Genomic DNA, 18,942 nt, shown 5'->3' on the forward strand with positions numbered 1-18,942 from the left:
AAAAAGGATTACTCTCTGCTTACTATGGGAAGATATTGTTGTTCAATAGAAGCGATGACCTCGTCAAACAAAACAGGGTAAATATTCGGCTGTGCGTAGAAAAATCCAATCAACAATTTTTCACAGCGCGCTAGGCTGACTTCAAGCCAAGTCGAGTCATGTACACTGTCAATGTTGTTGCGCCGAAAACATCTCAGTGGGTTGTCCACATCTACCAGTGTGCCACCACCTTCTTGTTGAGATCCACTGAAGTCCCGGTCACTGCGGGGGACCTTTTAGTGCGGTGGAAATATGTCTGAAGAGGAAATTTCACTGCTGCGCCAAGTTTCAGAAATAACGAAAATAGGAAACGAAGACGAAATACAATTGCAGAAAAATTCACGCGCTTTCGTGCGAAGTCCACGAGCAATATGGTAATAGATGTCCAAATAACACGCCATTTTAATCCTTAGGGTTTATCTCGGAAGCATGAAGCATGTCGTGAAACTCCCCATGAAACGGCTTGAACAGGCATGCTTGGGGACATTGACGGGTCGTTCAGGCGCTTAAGAGCTTCATCATCGACGGCTACATGAAAAGAATACGGCTTATGTCTTGTTCTAAGCCGGCAGGAGAGGGGAGAAATATCAAAGGCAGTCAAGCGCTTCGGCAAGTCGGAAGAGGTTCTTTCAGTGCTTAGATTATAAACAAAAATAGCCTTAAGTCGTTATGGCTGTTGAGCTACAAACAATGTCGAACTCTTTAGGGCACCAACAGAGGCAGGACTGTTTTTTTTTGTTTTAGCCTCCGGGGAATTCTAAGTGGTAGAACCGAAATCACGTGGAGAAACGGTGGCTCCTTGTTCTGCAGTGCGTAGAAACACAGGTAGAACTTGTCGCGTCGAGGCAGGAGTAGAAGAAGTAGAATACCTTCCGCAGTGGACAAGCGACTTCCCAGGTGTGGCAGCTGCACGACGCAAGAACTCGTCGCGCAGGCAATAAACCTCCGCTAGAAGGGAGGCGACGACTTGGGTCGGTTACTCCGCTCCACGGGAGTGGTCCTTACGAAGGCGTTCATTGTCATCTCGCAGTTGGCAAACTTTGCCGCTAAGGAACGAGATTCCATCTAGCGCGCCGAGGCGGCCACGCAGACCGGCCACGCCGCCATCAAGGTCCCCTAGTGGGGCACAAGAGGAGGAAATGGTTTGGGAAAGGGAAAGCTGCATGGATCACGCCGTGAGATCGCTGTCGCTAGGCTTAACACGTTGCTGTGTTAGATCACACAAATTGCAGCAAAAACAGCTCGACCCGTACTTCAAAAGCTCCAGTTCGTCGTCTGGTGAGGTCACACACTTCGTATGGAAACGTTTTTCACACTTTTGACAGCGATAGAACTGCTGTTTTCCGAAAAAAAAAGAAGGGCATGAGCAGAGCAAGCGTGTGTCTTTACTGGGCGCCATGCTGCGGCACTAATAATAGAAATAATAATAAGAAGACCAACAACAACAACAACGACAACAACAACAATAATAATAATAATACCTATATATGCATAGATGTGTCGATTCAGGCAGAACACACCACAGCTTCGCTGTTCGTCTTTCCTTACACGTTTGTCCTGTATATAATATTTGAGCGGTTCATTAAATAATTGCTAAATAAGTAATTAGGAGAACTATCCTAAAAAGAAAAAGCTTTACACTATGTGGAAATTAGACGAAAGGAAGCCTATGCGGCTTATTTACTTAGAATATTACCGTTGAAAAATAGCCTTGTACCACGTGGCTAGACCATGAATTATTCTCTTGGGTTTTAACGTACTCTCGGACCGCCTAACCACGGCAACTCAATTGCGCTGCCAGGAGCCATCGACGCCCTGTTTTTATTATGCTTTGCTTGCTTGCCACACTGATGCTGGGTTCACGAACGCCGTCTGGCTTCTGAGGCTGCTAACGCATGCCACCTCAACGTTGCAAACATTTCAAGACATCGTCTCACTCCTACGCGCCTTCGAGTTCACAAGCCCCTTTTTTTAATAAAACAGGGGGAGGGGGGGGGGTAGTGACTGACTACTTCCTGAGCACTCATCAAGCCTGATCAAATAATGGAAAATTAACGGGCGTACAAGTGAGACAATGTGACGATGTTCACTCATCGATATAATACAGACTACACAAGTACAGGCTTTGGAATGGACTTTAGTCTTTCTCAACTTCTTTTGGCTTGCTCACCTCCTCATGCGACGAACATTTCATGCAATTTGATACTTCTTTTTCTTTATTTGTTCCGATCGCTTGTTTCCAGCGAGTCTCCACCTAAAGATATCACATCTAATATTTAAAACTAATTGAGGCCTCCCACGTCGTGCCGCATGACTATGTAGCCGGCTGTTAGTCAGTAGATGGTGAATTAATTGATGCTACTTTGTCAAACCAACCCTCGAAGGACACAGCGTAGTTTTTAGACAGTTGGCAGCCGATGTTCTGCAAAGGACAGTAGGCCATCTCACAACCAGTACATCTGAATCTGGCGCTTGACAGGTGTTTCAGCAGCTACATCCATGCAAGCGACGTCCGCAAGTAAAAAAATTGCGATGCCTGTTGTTGAGTGCCGCCGGTTTTTAGTAATTACGAAACACTCAATTCACATTGCATTCAAGCATTTATAGGTTTTGTCACAGCTACAACTGCAAGGCTAAACTGCGGACGTCCCGCTTAGGTACCTTCGTTCCTTTGCTCTCCATATAAAGCTTATGGTGCCCTGCTGGTGAGCACGAGGTAGTGAGAACCCTTCATAGCCGCGGCCACCGAATTCCCATAGCAGTGCAATGCAACAACTCTCGTGTACTGTGACCGCGTCGCATGGCAAAATCCCTATGCAGTAGAGGTCAATTCAGTGCCCCTCACTACGACGTCTCCCACCACCCCAAGTTGCTGTGGTATATTAAACCTTATAATTTATCATCAGCGATCACAAAGCCATGATGTCAACTGCCAGTCTTGAAAACCGCCTTACCGATTTCTTATTTGGTGTCCTCTAGTTTCTGGAAGAAAAAGCTGCGCAACACCGTGGACGCTGTGCAAACGGTCGCTCTAACACACTAGTGGCGCGCAGAATTTTGTCTAGACGACATCGATTACAACTATTGCATACGAACGCGTTAATTTCATGCTCGTATTGAGATTATGATCCTGTAATGGCGCAGTGCCCGCAGCGGAGGGGTTTTATTTCCGTTTAAAGCGCAACCGCAAGTGATGGACATTTGTTTGCCATCGTTTTATATTTACGTACCCTGACAAGCACGTGATAGAGTGACAAATTCAGCGAACACATCCACTTGCGCCTTTGCGAGATGCGAGTTTAGCTATTGTTCGACACAGGAATTCTTCAGGAAAGGCAAAGTTGTGTGAATATTTAAAAGCCTGTGCTGTACCGACCTAATCCAGCGCATTTTATGTCGTGCAATGTTCCCGAGTTCATGACGCGATTTGCATACGCAGGTCCTTCCCGGTGCCCGGAGAACACTCGCATGCTCATCGGTGTGTGGTGGGTAGCCGTTGTCTTCGCGACCACTTCATTCACGAGCCACATGCAGGCCAGCATGGCCATTAAAACTGAGGTTCCCCGTCTCGAAAGTGTCGCCGACATCATCAAGCACCGGCGCATTGTGCCCACCATCATCGATGGCATGGCTTTCGATGTCTTTTTCAAAGTACGTACGACAGATTATCGCGTGTCTACTTCAAGATAGTGAGAGGTGTGCTGCGTTGCCTTTGGATAGGGCTTTACACTTCTTTCTAGGTTTTATATAACTAATTTCCGAGCGTGTAAAAAGAGAGGATAAAGCACCACGTTCTTTGTCTTGTACGGTTTGTTTACTTTTTTTTCTTTCGGCAGTCATCTACCAACCCCGATGACCAAGAGCTTTGGCACCGAGTCCAGCAACATCACAGCCAGCTTCCCTTCAGTAAAGTCTTCCGGCGGGAAACTTATGAGGCCGTGCTAGATGGTCGACAGGTAGGACAAATCACTGCACACAGGCTTAGATCCACAACTCTAGATTGGCTCAAGGATGTTCAGAGGCGGTAGTGCAAATATCTAACAACGAAAAGCAAGCCAACGCCTTCACGGCAACTCATGAGCATCGGCTGTTTTAATTTTTTTCATTAAACAAGAACTAATTGACCCGAATCACGACCTACTGGAATACTCTCGGTTTTGCCATCGGAGCGCACAGATATCCGTTGAACACTCTAAGAGAAGGTGATTTCACCGGAAGTTGAAATTCTTGCGCAAGAAATACGTCGTAAGCTACAGTGCGACAAGGAAAACGGGAGAAAATGCCGCTTGCGTTTAGTCATATTGGGCGCTTTGCAGTCGTGGTAGTTCAGTAGACGCGTGAACTGTCAGTTTGGAAATAAAAATATCTGAGGCATACAATGACCTCCTTTTGAGGAGCATCATAAGGAAGAATGTGAAAGGCAGAAAAGCAACGAATCGAGATCAGAAACCCATAGAGAGATGTTTCCAACGCAGCCAGGCTATAATAGTAGAAACGTGAAAAGGCATTGACTCTAATTACAATGACCTCATAAGAATCACTACAGATATAAAAAACATTACCTGCCTCAAAGATAGATTTACATGGTGTGACACCACCATGAACACCTTACGGGGTGGACGTAGTTTGAGAGATTAGCACTGGATCAAAATTGTTGCACTGTTTCAACATTTACGTCTTGGTTTCTGTTCCGCTGTTAAATTATTGTCGCTACAAGCTGCTTCTATCAAGAGAATATAAAAATAACGATTATTTTTTTGTGTGGCCATCTTGGCTACCTCAATCTGTGAGCAGTCTATCTACCGGCAGCATTTTTGAGTTCGCAAAGGTCTTTATTTTATAGACCAAATAGATTATCTTGGCTTGTTCAGGTAATAATAATAATAATAATAATAATAATAATGTTTATTGCCACACAATATACAAAACAACACAAGCAGGCCGGTCTAAGCCTTAGTTGGCTTGTAGGACCGTGCCAATGAATATGACAGACAAGGCAAAAAGATGTACAAGAATTGATGAGATGCATGAAAAAAAAAATGAAAGGCAAAACATTAAGAAGAACAAGATAACATTTAGTTATCTACATATAACAAAATTGAAGAGGTAAATATTGCGATGCAAAAAAAAAAACAATGTACAAGCGGGTAATTTTACTCTAGCTGCTTTAAGATGTGTTTGAGCGTTCTTTTTGATGTCGCGTTAAATATCTCTTATGGTAATTTGTTAAATATGTCAGGCACATAAGCACAGCGTCTGGCCGTACCATACCTTGTGGCTGAATGCGGAACTACGTAACGGACATGTTTTCTAAGCTCCCTTGCAGCGGCACGTTTTTGTTTGAAAGCGGAATTCCAGAAATGTTTAACTACAACTGTTTCTATAAGTAATGAATGGAAGTTTGGTAGCCCAAGTTCACGGAAGATGTTTGCAGATGTTACTATTGGGGAATTGTACGCAACGTTTTTAAGAATGTTTTTTATAATCCGGTCAACCCTGCATCTCCAACGATCCGAACAAAAGCCAAAGACTGTAATGCCATACCTTAACACACTGTAACCTAGTGCCTGTGCTATAATCTTTTTTACAGACAAGGGTGCAATACTTTTGATATTAAATAACAGCCAGGCTACTGACCTCAGTTTGGAACAAATAAGTGATAAGTGATGTTGCCACGATAAATTACTATCGAAATAGATTCCGAGATATTTCACACAATCCACGTATGGAATAGGTGCGCATTTACAATGAACACAGTCTGACTCATGCAAGTAAAGAGGCAAGTTAATAACAGTAGTCTTAAGTGGGGAGCGAAAACAAACAAGTTTTGTTTTTTGGGCATTTACAACAATTCCATTATTAGAGAACCAAAGCATTGCCTTGTGCACGTCATTCTGCAACATTTCAGTGGATGTTTTATAAGAAAGGTGTTTCGCTAATAATACAGTGTCGTCAGCATACTGGAATACTGAACATTTCGAAATTGCCAAAGGGAAGTCGTTAACAAAGATATTAAACAACAATGGCGACAAAATGGACCCTTGAGGAACTCCAGCTTTTACCGACAGCTTAGAACTAAATATGCCCTTATCATCGGTAGAGACCACCTGAAATCTGTTGCTCAAATAATTTTCGAGAACTTTGTAAAAAGGCCCACGAAATCCCCAAAAATGCAGTTTACTTAACAAGATTTGATGATTCAGGGTGTCAAACGCTTTCGCTACATCTAAAAATAGCGCACATGTGAAAAGATTCTGATCAAATGCCGAGAACAGTTCATCTGAAAATTCCTCAAGCAGTGCCACAGTACCACGCCCTAAAACAAAGCCAAACTGTCGATTGTTCAGGATAGAAAATTTGTTAAGAAAAGAAGACATAGTGTGGAAAAGAAATTTTTCTAAGACCTGAGCAATAATCGGCAATATTGAAATTGGCCGATAGTTTTCAATACTATCTTTCTTCCCTGACTTATGTAGTGGTACAATAACTGCAGTTTTCAAGCATTCTGGAATTTCGTCGCCTTCCAAAAAACCATTCAGTATATGCCGGATAATATCTGACAGCGCATTGAAATTCCTTCTGATGGTGTGTAAAGAAATTCCATCATATCCAGCGGGCTTATTAGGACGGAAACTGAAAATAATTGCCTCCAGATCACCCTTCAAAATTTTCGGAAGAAAAGCCGACGCAGATACGGAATGCCCTAACGGTGAAGTGCTTGTATATGGAGAGACGGCCCTTTGGGACGCTTTAACGAAGTGCCTGTTGAAAGCATCAGCCACTTCTGTGGGAGGTTGTTGAAAAACACCGAAAATAGAACGGCTGTTGGAACTCACTCCTCTGAGATGATTTACCAAAGACCAAGTTTTGCTTACATTATTTGAAGATTGAAATATATTGTAGATAATAATAATAATAATAATAATAATAATAATAATAATAATAATAATAATAATAATAATAATAATAATAATAATAATAATAATATAGCCTTTATTTTTTCCATCAACGTGATGGGGGAGGTAAGGGAAGAAAAGCTGAAACAGACAGCTTGGCTAGTTGCCGCACCCCCAAAGAAAAAATTCATTCCATAAAGGCAGACAGCTCAGCTACCGACAAAAAATTAAAACACATTTTTTGATTGTACAAAAATAATACGTATCACTACAAGCGTCTTTGTGGCATATAAATATGCACATTCGCAAACGTGTGAACATGCAACTGTAGTAATGACTTTATATTTACAGAACACTGCTGGAAGACATATGTAAACACCCATACAGACAACAGCGGCTCACTAACATTTGCATAAGGGTATGTCCCGAATATACATCACTAAATTTCACACACACAAAAAAGAGTTCAGGAAACACGTCAAAGACAAAAAGAAATCTATGATATGCATACCAATTTACACAAACGAGAACAATGTTCAGAGAAATACACCTAAGGTAGAAAAAAAAACAATTTTATAACTCTGTTAATGTATTTTCTAGCTGCATAGCGTGTCTGTGACAAAAATGCCATAATTCTGGCAGGTTTCTTTTCATCATTTGCTGTCCATAGGTAGTTCTACACGTCTCTACATTCCAAATTTCCCAACTACGTGTATTATATAAAGGAGTTTTCTTTGACAAAGGAGCTAAAGCTGAAAGAAAGTTGATGTTTTCTTTTACATCGTTTTTATATACTAAACACAGGAGGTAGGGATACATCTTTGTAATGTTCACAATTTCCAACTTCTCAAACAAAGGCAGAGATGGGTGATTTCGAGGAACACCGAGAACATGTCGCAACATTCTTTTCTGCATTGTAAAAATTTACGTAAATTTGTAACAGTCGTAGTTCCCCAAACTAAATGTGCATAACTAACAAGAGAGTGAAATAATGTATTGTAAAGAATAACCTAGATCTGCACAGGCAGCATCTCTTTATTAATGGACGTAACTTCTACGAAACTTGAAATCTCAGAAACCACATGTTCCACGTGGTCTTCCAGCGTTAAGTTCACATTGTACACAACGCCAAGAGTTTTGAATGCGCGGAGTATCTTTATTTATGACTCACCTAACAAAAGATCTGTATTTATAAAAACGCTCTAATTCTCGGACAGAAAAGTATGGCTTTTGTCTTGGCCGTGTTTATCATTAATGCATTAGCACTTGACCACTCATGCAAACGCAATAGTGAGCTATTTGTTTCAGAAATTAGGTCATTCGGACATGCAACTGAAGAAAGCATAGTCGTGTCATCGGCATAAATGATATGTTTAATGTTCGGATTAATCCATATAATGGCGTTCAAATGGATAATAAATAACAAGGATCTAAGGATACTTCCATGAGGTACTCCTGACGTTATTGTTTTCTTTTGTCTGAGCAGAAACCATTGAGGTAGACATATTGCTGTCGATTTTCTAAATAAGATGCTAATAGTCTTACTGCATTAGCATGGATTCCATATGCATCAAATTTTTTGAGTAAGATCGAATGTTTAAAGGGAAGCTGAAGAGTCTATCGAATTCAATAAGACGCTCATATACGGATGCGGGAACCTTATAAACCATGTACGTAAAATTTGGGGTTTTTTTTTTCAATTAGGAGCGACATAATCGTCGGTTAAAATTGCGCTGTAGCTCCGCCCCCCGTCGAATGCCGCGCGCTGCTGCTGACGCTGATGATGCGAGCGGAGACCGGAAACCGCGTTGTTGTGACGTAAACTCTAGTGTTTTGTTCCTTCGCAGCCTGCGCGACCGTGCCTGACCGTGCTTGTTTCTGCGTGCGTGGCATCGTAATCTGCTTCGATCGACCCTGCATCCCTTTGTTGGTGCGTCTGCGTGTATGTAGAGTGGTAGTCAACGTGCGCAGCATCAACTGAAGTGGTGGGCCGATCATGGCGGCTTTCTGTGCAGCCTACGGTTGCACGAGCACCAGCGGCCGCGACGATGTTGTCTTCCATTGCTTCCCACAAGACAAGAAGCTTTTAACGAAGTGGGAGTCTGCTGTGAAGCGAAACAATTTCAAGCCCTCAAGAACAACAGTGCTGTGCTCCAACCACTTCCGTGACGACGATTATCACGAGAATTTATCATTAAAACGTGCGTTGGGTTTGCCAGTCAAGTCGGCTCGTCTAAGGCATGGCGCAGTGCCGTCAGTGTTCGCGTACACAAGGAGCTCGTCACCGCTGTCAAGGCCAGCTTTCACGAAAATGAGAGAGTGAGAGAATGAGAGAGGACTACTTGCCACTAGCAGGCTTTCTAAACGCAACGCGAAAAGATCGGAGCAACGAAAACAAAGACGGCACGAGTGCGGACTGACTGATGATAACTGGTGTTGGAAGGCCTTATGAATACACGAACTCGCCCAAACCTGGATTTCGATTTACTGCGAGCTCCTTCATGTTAGCACGCTGAACGGAAGGTGCATGTTTATCTCCCGCCCTTGACGCAGGTTTCGTCGCAAAGCGCCGCGAATTTTCTATTTGCACGTGTGTTGTAAAACAGCCTGCATGCAGCTACCATAACGCAGTGCAAATGTAGAGTTTGCATGTGCTGGAAAGCCGGCGCACGCCAGGACGCTACGCTCCCCCCTTCTCTCGCGCACAGCGAATAACCGACCGTCTCACGTAGCCGACGGAATTCGCCGCCTTTACGACTTCGGTTACGAGTAGTGTGCGGATGGCGCATAGATGAAGGTCACTACACGTACTGCATGAACCGGGAAGCTTTTCACGCGTTTAAACCGTCTTTGTAGATTGCCCACAGCTTTGGACAGCGCACAAATGCCGACGATCGCATCCCCGCTTACGTTCCACGAGGAGGCATGCAGGAACATAACACTACAGTTGGTTGACCGAAAACGAGCTCACTAGATCGGCGAAAGATCGGCGAAAGATCGGCGAGATCACTAGATCGCTTTGCAAAAAACATAGTCACCAAAGAGCATTTCCAACACGAAGAGATCCCAAGACTTCGCTTTCGTTCGCGTCGAAAGCACTGCTCGCACCAGCATCGTTTGCTTCTTCGAGAGGCTGGCTCTTCGCAATCGGCTCGTACATGTAGGGAGTAACGCCAAACTCCTCAGAAAAACGCAGTCTCTCTAAATTTTCGATTACCTCTTAATTTTCCATTACAGCACCAAACTACCTGGCACCGCGCTTCATGTGTAGCGGCAGTGGTCGGTCACTAGAGTTGACGTCACGAGGCGCCCGACCAATCACAGCTGAAAACGAGACGCGCGAGCTGGGCGTGTCCGCTGCTTATCACTTTTCGTCGAAATAAAATATATTTGCGCCTTCTTTCGCTCAATTTAGATACGATATTCGAATTCGGAGGGTTGAAAACCATTATGTACATATGTTCACTCATTTCTTCTGGAAAACCTTTCAGCTTCCCATTAAGAAAATCAAACGCCTTTGTGAAGTCTACAAAAACACTCAAGACTACTTCTTTCTTTTTCAAAGCAGTTTAAAATAAATTCTTTCTGCTCCAGTAAAGCCTGTTCCATCGACCTGTGTTTACGGAAGCGAAATTGTGACCGGGAAAATATACTGTATTTATCGCAGGAATTCATTTTGGCGTAAATTACCTTTTGCAGCCCTTTAGAGAAAATCGGGGGTATGGACACGGGTCTGTAATTTCCAATGCCATTCTTTTCGTGTCTTTATAGAGCACTGTCACCCTAGCAACCTGCAATCGCTTTGGAAACACTCCCTGTAAAAAAAAAACACACACACACACTAAATATGTGCGTTAGGCACGGTGAAATTAGTTTAATTACATGTTTGACAGGTGCAACTTTTTTACCGTATACGTCGCTGCTTTTACTGTTATTTAGTACTCGGAACGCCGAAATAACATCAGGCTCTATTAAAGGATTAAAAAAAAGGGATTCCTGGTTTTTAGTTCTGAAGTAACAGAGTGCCCCTTCAGCGGGACGTTCTACGTTAAGTTCAACAAAGTATTTGTTCAACTCATCCGCTAAACGAGAGCCTGTGATGCCTTCATTGTTACGCTCAATCTTTGTAACAAAGCTAAAGTGTTGGTGGCGATTTAGAACTGCATTTAGTTTTTCCCATATTTCGTTTGTTTTTCCTGCAGTACTCTGAAAAAAAATGCAAATTTAATCATGTGTTGTAGCTCTAATCTCCTTCGCTAATTTATTGCGGAACACTTTAAATATTTTTAATATACCTGGGTCACGTGTGGCCATGAATTTTGCAGACAGTTTGTCTGTAATGTCAATCTGTCTGAAGTTTTCCTTGTAATCCATGCCTTACGTAACTTCTTTGGCTTCGAAAATACTTTTTGGGAAAAACATTTATTCTATATATCGAGAAACAGACTAAAAATATAATAAATGTACTTTCTTTCAGCATCTGTGTCGTTCAGCACAATTTGCCAGTCTACACAAGAAATTCGTAATTTGAAAATGTCCATATTCGCTAATGAAAATTCTTGAAAGTATTGCTGTGCGGGTGTCGCTTTATGCATATGTATATCTAATCACATATATATACCGAAGTTATCACTTATATGTGTGTGCATTATTGCAGCCTCCATATTAGACGCATGCAAGTTGGTTAAAACATTAAGCAGCGAAGATGTGGGAGTAATTATAGTAGGCTTATTAATGACATTCATACATCCATAGATATTTCGTCGAGTTGTTGTCTTATAGCGGTCTCGCGTCCAAACTCGGTAAGGGCTCTGGCAAAGTGGTCGAGCGCACTCTTCGGTTATTGTGCGATGCTTTACGACCGATGTTTGTCGAATCCTCGATGACGTCGAAAAGTAGTCTTTGTATCGTCGAAGCAGACTTCTGAGCTGTTGCTGCTTAATCACGGGGAGACTTGGATTTATGTCGAAGTCTGGCTCGGGAACTATGGTCGTCGGGGTAGATGCGACAGATTCAGAGAGGACAAACGCATTGCTGGTTTTCAGAATTTCCTCGCTGTATGCGATCGTCGTGCCCTTGTTGATGTGCTTGAATTCCTGGCTGAAGTTTGTCAGCAATACTTTCGTGTTTCCTCCGTGCAGTCGAATGACTCCTCTTGCGAAGCAAATTTCGTGATCGAGCAGTAGACGTTGGTCGCCTTCGATGACGCCTTCGTAGACAGCAGGTGTTTTGGTGCCGACCGAAATAACAATGCTGGAGTGAGGCGGGATGCTCACTTGATCTTCGAGCACACTCGAGGCGTGGTGACTAGGAAGCCTCTTCGGCGGTATCGCTTGATCTTCCGACAGCGTTATTGACTTCGACTTCAGGTCGATGATTGCGCCGTGCTGGTTCAGGAAGTCCATGCCGAGAATGACGTCTCGTGAACATTGTTGGAGGATAACAAAAGTGGCAGGGTAAGTCCGGTCGTGAATGGTAATTCTTGCCGTGCACATTCCAGTCGGCGTTATGAGGTGTCCTCCAGTGGTCCCAATTTGAGGGCTTTCCCATGTAGTCTTAACTTTATTCAACTGGGCGGCGATGTGTCAACTCATGACGGAGTAATCAGCCCCTGCGTCCACTAAGGCGCTAACTGCGTGGCCGTCGAGAAGCACGTCGAGGTCGGTGATTGTCTGGCGTTGCAGTTAGGTCTTGGCGTCGGTTCACGGCTGCGTCGTGTTGAACTGAAGCTGGGACGTCGCGTAGTCAAGTCGTCTTTCGTCGGTGTAGTCTTGGCTTCCTGACTTCGTCTGGACGGCGGCGTGTAGTTATGTCGTCGAAATGGTCTCTCCGTCGTCTTCGTCGGCGGGGGAGGATCTTCGTCAGTTCGACGAACAGCAACCGCACCTCCATTGGTTGCTGCTTTTAGTTTTCCGGATATGGGTTCGCAGACCGGCCCCGGGCTGGGCCGGTGTATGGTCGGCGCTGCGGCGACAGGTAGCGGCCTGGTGACGGCGAACGGGAGGGTCGTCGAGGGCTCCACTGAGTGGCGGCGAGGTAGTCAGGGATATCGCGAGGTCGTTCTCCAATCTGTGGTCGCGGCGCGTTAACGGTGAACCCTCGGAGTCCCATCTCCCGGTATGGGCATCGGCAGTAGATGTACCCGGCATCTTCGGGCACATGACGCGCCCCCGACCACCTCCAAGCGGACGGTGGTCGGGGCGCGCCAAACGTCAGTCTTCCTTGGAACGCCGCGTGAGGTGACGGCTTGACGTGCTGGCGACGGTGATGGTGGTGGACGACGTAACTATGTCGTCACTGGGCCCTGCCGTGGGCGCGGATGGGAAACGTGAGGGCGGGCTACAGCAGCGTATGTCATTGATTGCGGCTGAGCCTGCGGCGATTGAGGGCCTACTCCGAGTTGTCGGAGCTCCTCACGTACGGCGTCGGGAATCGAAGACACTTGAGACTGTGATGAAGGCAGCAGCTTCTGTAGTTCCTCCCGCGCGACCGCTCGGATAGTCTCGCGCAGGTCGTCGGTGGCCAATGACGCCACTCCGGCGTAGTTTGTCGAGTTCATGCGGCGGTTTAATTGCTGGGTCCGCATTTCCAGTGTCTTCTCGATGCTGGTGGCCTCGCGAAGAAACTCGTCGACGGTGTTCGGGTGGGCTCCGTATCATTCCGGCGAAAAGTTCCCGCTTTACACCACGCATCAGTACGGGGACTTTCTTTTCCTCGGACATTTCCGGGTCGGCGTGGCGGAATAGGCGGCTCATTTCTTCTGTGAAGATCACAGTGGTTTCATTAGGCAGCTGCACTCTGGTTTCTAGTAGTGCTTGGGCTCGTTCTCGGCGTACGAGGCTTGTCAAGGTCTGCAGGAAGCCGCTTCGGGAACATGTCCCACTTCGTTAAGGTGGCTTCTCGGTTCTCGAACCACGTCCTGGCAGCGTCTTCCAATGCGAACAAGACATGTCACAGTTTGTCGTCGCTGTTCCAGCTGTTAGAAGCAGCGACCCTCTCATAAGTCTCAAGCCAGGTTTCCGGGTCTTCGAATGTTGAACCACGGAACGTCCGAGGCTCTCTGGGCTGCTGCAGCACGACGGGGGACGCTGGGGCTGTCATTGGGGTCGCCTTGGCCACAATCTTCTTGATATTCTCAGGTAGAAGTCCGTGCTCCGGGAGCAGCTGTTGAAGACGGCGGCTTGCTCGATGGTCCGGGACTACATTGGTGTTCTCTTTGCGGTCCGGGTTTGTATCACGACTTATGGGGGCGTCCGGTACGTGAACGAAAAGTACCTCCACCAGATGTCACGTGGTGGTGACTTTGAAGAACACAGTAGCAATACTGTGAAAGACAAAACTAACTTTTATTGGGCGAACCTGTGCCCACAAAAACAGGCTACACTTATAGCACAACGATAGCGGCGAACACGGTCGGCGATCGTCGAAAATCTGATCGACGGGTCAAGCGCGTCGGCTGTTATACATCAATTTTCGAACGTTCCAGACTAATCGTTGGGACCCGCGTGCCTTCCACAAAATTCTAGACCATTCGCGTCACGCGATGATATTAGATAACACAAGGTTCGGCGACAACAGACAGCGGATAGAAGCATCGATAACTGTCCAGTAACTTCGGATACATGCAGGCGCGTCCTGCGCTGTACGATAACATGTGTTAGGTGGTGAAACGTCTCGCCGGAAAAGACAAACAAGTACGCGTGTCAATATGAAAGCATATGCTCGGCGGTGCTCGGTCAGTTAACGCCATGGGGCGGCCTTGGAATGTTTGTACTGCCGAACTGTGCGCATCGCGAAGCTAGAGTTCTTGCGATAAGGGAGAAACAACGGCAACGACGAGCCGATCCGAGCAACTTGGCCAGACAGGCTATAAGCCAACTGGTTGCGACTACGCGAAGACCCAGAATACTGCAGTCCAGAGATAGCCAGGATTGCTGCGAAACATCGAGGATTACGCCAAGACTCTCGCATGAATGCCAAATCTCGCTGCAAATCTGCCAGAAATATGGGAAAACCACTTGAAGCCAAGTTTCAATCTGGCAGCTGCCAAGTTACAACCTACCAGTAGCCGGAATAGCCCCCAATCGACCAGATTCGCTGTTTCAAACCTCGCGCGACCGAGTACGAGCTTGCCTGTTTTTTTTTTCTTTTTACTCTATTACTTTGGACTTTGCTTCTTTGTGGTTTTGTCACGTTTGTTTAATAAATGTCCTGCTAATTTTTGGTTCTCCTGTCATGTTTGCAGCATCGCGACGATCGTTTATAAGAGGAGGGCATTGACACGTGTACTTTATCTTTTTCGGGTGACCGCTTATAACGGCCTGACAAATGTTATCGCACAGCGCAGGATGCACCTCCATGTACCGGGAGTTTCTCGAATGTTATCAATGGTTCTATCCACTGTCTGTTGCCACCGAACTTTGTGTAATCTGATTTCAGGTATGCGTAAAGGAAATGGTGTAGAACTTTCTGGAAGATCCAAGGCACCACCGAATACTCTGGAACATTCGATGACTGATGTATAAAAGCCGATGCGCTTGACCCCCTGATCAGATTTTCGACGATCACCGCCCGTGTTCGCCGCTATCATTGTTCTTTGAGTGTAACTTGCTGTTGAGGGCAAAGGTTCGCCCAATAAAACGCTACTTTCGTCATTCACAGTTTTGCTGCCTTCTTCACCATCACTGCCACGTGACAGCAGTGTCTATCATATACGCATATTACGTTTTGGTATGTACCCTAGCTGTCTTTACTGTGCGCCCCCCTTACACAATGCCTCATTCGAGGACTGTAAGGAAATTTTTAATCAATAAACAAATAAAACTAAACTAAATCGCCAGAACTCATCTCACGATGACTTTCGACGGTGATGCGTTTAGCGCTGAATCAACACAGCGGCACAGCATTGCGGCCATCGATAAGGGTTATGTATTACGCGTGTGCTGCAACAGGACTCCTCTTTCGCACTTCCTTAAGAACACGGCGCCATCTAACCGGGATGCCGCTAAGACTGCGCATGGCCTCCAAAATAGATGGAGCGCCGTTACATGAACTACATAATGCGGCAGCAGGCCACCTCTTTCGCGCTTCTCTCGCATCTTCTGGCGAGGCCCAAAAGACCGCGCGTGGCCTCCAAGACGAGAAGCGTGAACTGCCGGTGCCTGCGAGCTAAGAGAATTGTTCCATCGCTTGCTGCACTCCTTGTTGCACGTGCTGTGTGATCAAAGTTCGCGAGACGTTCATTGAAGAGCGGCTCATACCAAGTGCATTCCTTGATAAGCGGCGCGTACGAAGTGCATTTGAGGCGAATCCTGCTAAAGCATCGGGTTGCTATCTTCGAGAAACCCTAATGACGTGGCGCAATTCCCCCCTGCATCGGATAAACTTAAACATCTTTTAACATATTAGAATTCTTAGGTTACGCCACGTACATTTTGGTGTTGGGCATGTATCTATGTTTGTATCGAATCGTTCTCCCGCCTACTTGGGTAACTAGGTGGTCCATGTCTAATGGGTAGCGCATCTAGCTGCTGTGCTGAGGAAACAGGGTTTGAAACCAACCATCGGAACAACTTTGGTCACTCGGTATGTGACAATGTGTGCATATGTACGACTCTTGAAGAACCACCTTCACGCCGACATGCTTCATTGCAGGTGCGCGACTGGGTACAGGTGTTCAGTTAAACCCTTTGACGCCGACTTGGTGCACTAAGTTTGTGCACTTCGGTTAGTGGTAGTCTTCTATGAACCTCTTTGATGCTAACTTAGGTAAGTGGATATACACCAGCAGGTGTGTGCCGCTCTTCAGTGAACGTCTTTGACGCCAATTTGGGTAACTAGGTATGGGCGACTGGGCGGGGCTGTATGAGTGGATGAACCCTGCTAGTCACTAGGACCTGACTCATAATTGTCAGCGTAATCTTCACTCTTAGCGGAAAAGCCTACGTGAAGTTTTAAAGTCATAAGGATATTGGCAACATGTAAACAGAAGTTCCGTGACGTGTTCAATACCGGAAAAATCCTTCACTGTTTGTCGCACACAAACTACTCACCTTCGTCGGTTTCTGGACTTCTGTCACACCTTTACTTCAGTGATTGTTCAATAGGTCAACTATCTCTTTGACAACATTGGATGGCCTCAGGTTACGTGAACCATTTCAAGCACTGTTCCAGCGGCATCGCCTTCGCTGAGGATCGCGACCACGTCACTTCATTTCTTCAGGCCTCTTAGGGGTATTACAGAAGAGAGTAGAATCAACACATATACAATAAATGTTGCCACAGGTTCCAGTTTGACGACGAGCGCCTTTTTTCTTTTACCAATTACGGTAAGCAAGTAGACGCAGCTCCCTGATGACGAAAGACATTGCTGTTTTTGGATGCTCGGTAGGAACACAATACTGAAAATATTTTTCTGCGAGCATAAATGCGCTACCTGAAGGAGATCAACATTGCGGTGAGATCGACGTGATAAAGGGACAATGTACGGAGTGCGATTATGCGATTGATAGAAAAAAGTGTGGAAACAAAAATCAGAGCGATTCTAAAAGGTCATCATAGAAGTTGTGTACAGATGCTTGTTCATGTATGATAAGGACATGTCGCCTGAACATGAAAATTTATTGTTCTCAGCGGCGCCATCTTCATTTGCCAAAAAGGCATTTCCGAGCAAAGCTTGATTCCGGTCCCAGATGGAGCATCCATATTCGAGTTTAAGGGTTACTAGTGATTTACAGGCTGTCGCTTTTCAATCTATGGAGAGAAGCCAAGGTGACGTTTCAAAAACCAATGTTTATTTAGCGAATGAGATGACAGCAGTAGCGTTATCAAAACAGAAGTCGACCAAACGAGTTAACCAAACTTATTCAAGGTCGTTGGCGTCTCTTATAGCACCATTAATCACTTTTTTTGCGGAGTACCAGCACTTAAACAGCCACACGCGCAAGCACGTATGCTGTTTGTCCTGCATCAATGACGGTTTCGGCTGCTTCCTTGGAGGCACGTGTTTTCCTTCCATCGTCCTAAAATCATCCTGTAAATCTTCAAATACCCATCGACGGGCTATTGGAAGATTTGAATCAATGTCATTCAGTGCGAAAGTTTTGCATTCGTCATACAGACAGCCTCTAGTTAATGAACGTTATGCCTTCTTAATTGCATCACGGCCACGTGACCTTCGAGCGCGTGATGGATTGTCTCCATAGGGACATAGTATGCTTGTCATTGCTGCGCAAACGACCAAATTGCCCTTACACCTACTTTTGAGAGACAGATATGTTAACAGAAACACTTGCGTCACTTGTAGTACCGAACCAACTTGACTGATTGAATTATTGTTTAAGTTTGGGGCTATAATGCGGCAATATGGACTAATAGACACTTCGCAGTAGAAGCTTGTAAATTATTTTTGGCTGCCTGCGATTTTTTAACATGCGTTCAATGCCCAGCACAGTACTATTTTTACTTTACACCACCATAAGACTTTTCCACTGCGACCACGAGTCAAACATCTGTACTCGGGCACAGGAGGGCAACGTCCCAGCTGTCAAGCCAGTTCTATGGTGTTTCAGCAGATCTAGGCTCAACTAACACGTATACTTCAACCAGCGAGCTTAGTGCGACCTAGCTCGTTTAAAAGGGTAAAGAGTGCGCTAGAAGCACTCAATGAAACACCACCATTGGCACATATGCGCATCTAAACTGCCCTACTTTTGCTCCATCACTGCAGGTGGTCTTCATGGAACAATCGCTCTACCACTACGGCATTAGGCGTCACTACTCCCACGAGCCTCCAAGGGGCCAGTTCTATTTCGGAAAGGTCAATGTACTAACAGTTCCATGTGCGATATTCGTGAGCTACAACGCCAGCAGCGTTCTCAAGAAAAGTCTGCACCAAACGTGAGTTACATGGCTGGACATGCGGTCCCTCTTTGAAAAATTCATTGAAGTGGCGTTCTCTTGCTGCATATGTGAATAATGTATTCATTCTATTCACACAGTCCGCAAC

General features: G+C 45.4%; 1 protein-coding gene across 1 annotated transcript in view; it reads left to right on the forward strand.

Moving 5' to 3' along the window:
- Window positions 1-3,507: 3,507 nt before the first annotated feature.
- LOC142566627 (uncharacterized) overlaps window positions 3,508-18,942 on the forward strand; it is a 42,306-nt gene continuing 26,871 nt past the window's right edge. The window contains exons 1-3 of the mRNA XM_075677463.1: window positions 3,508-3,690; window positions 3,876-3,995; window positions 18,664-18,833. Coding sequence (XP_075533578.1) covers window positions 3,508-3,690; window positions 3,876-3,995; window positions 18,664-18,833 — 473 coding nt within the window. The remainder of the gene's footprint in view (window positions 3,691-3,875; window positions 3,996-18,663; window positions 18,834-18,942) is intronic.

Source organism: Dermacentor variabilis, unplaced genomic scaffold (genome assembly GCF_050947875.1).
Source record: "Dermacentor variabilis isolate Ectoservices unplaced genomic scaffold, ASM5094787v1 scaffold_13, whole genome shotgun sequence".
Lineage (NCBI taxonomy): Eukaryota > Metazoa > Arthropoda > Arachnida > Ixodida > Ixodidae > Dermacentor > Dermacentor variabilis.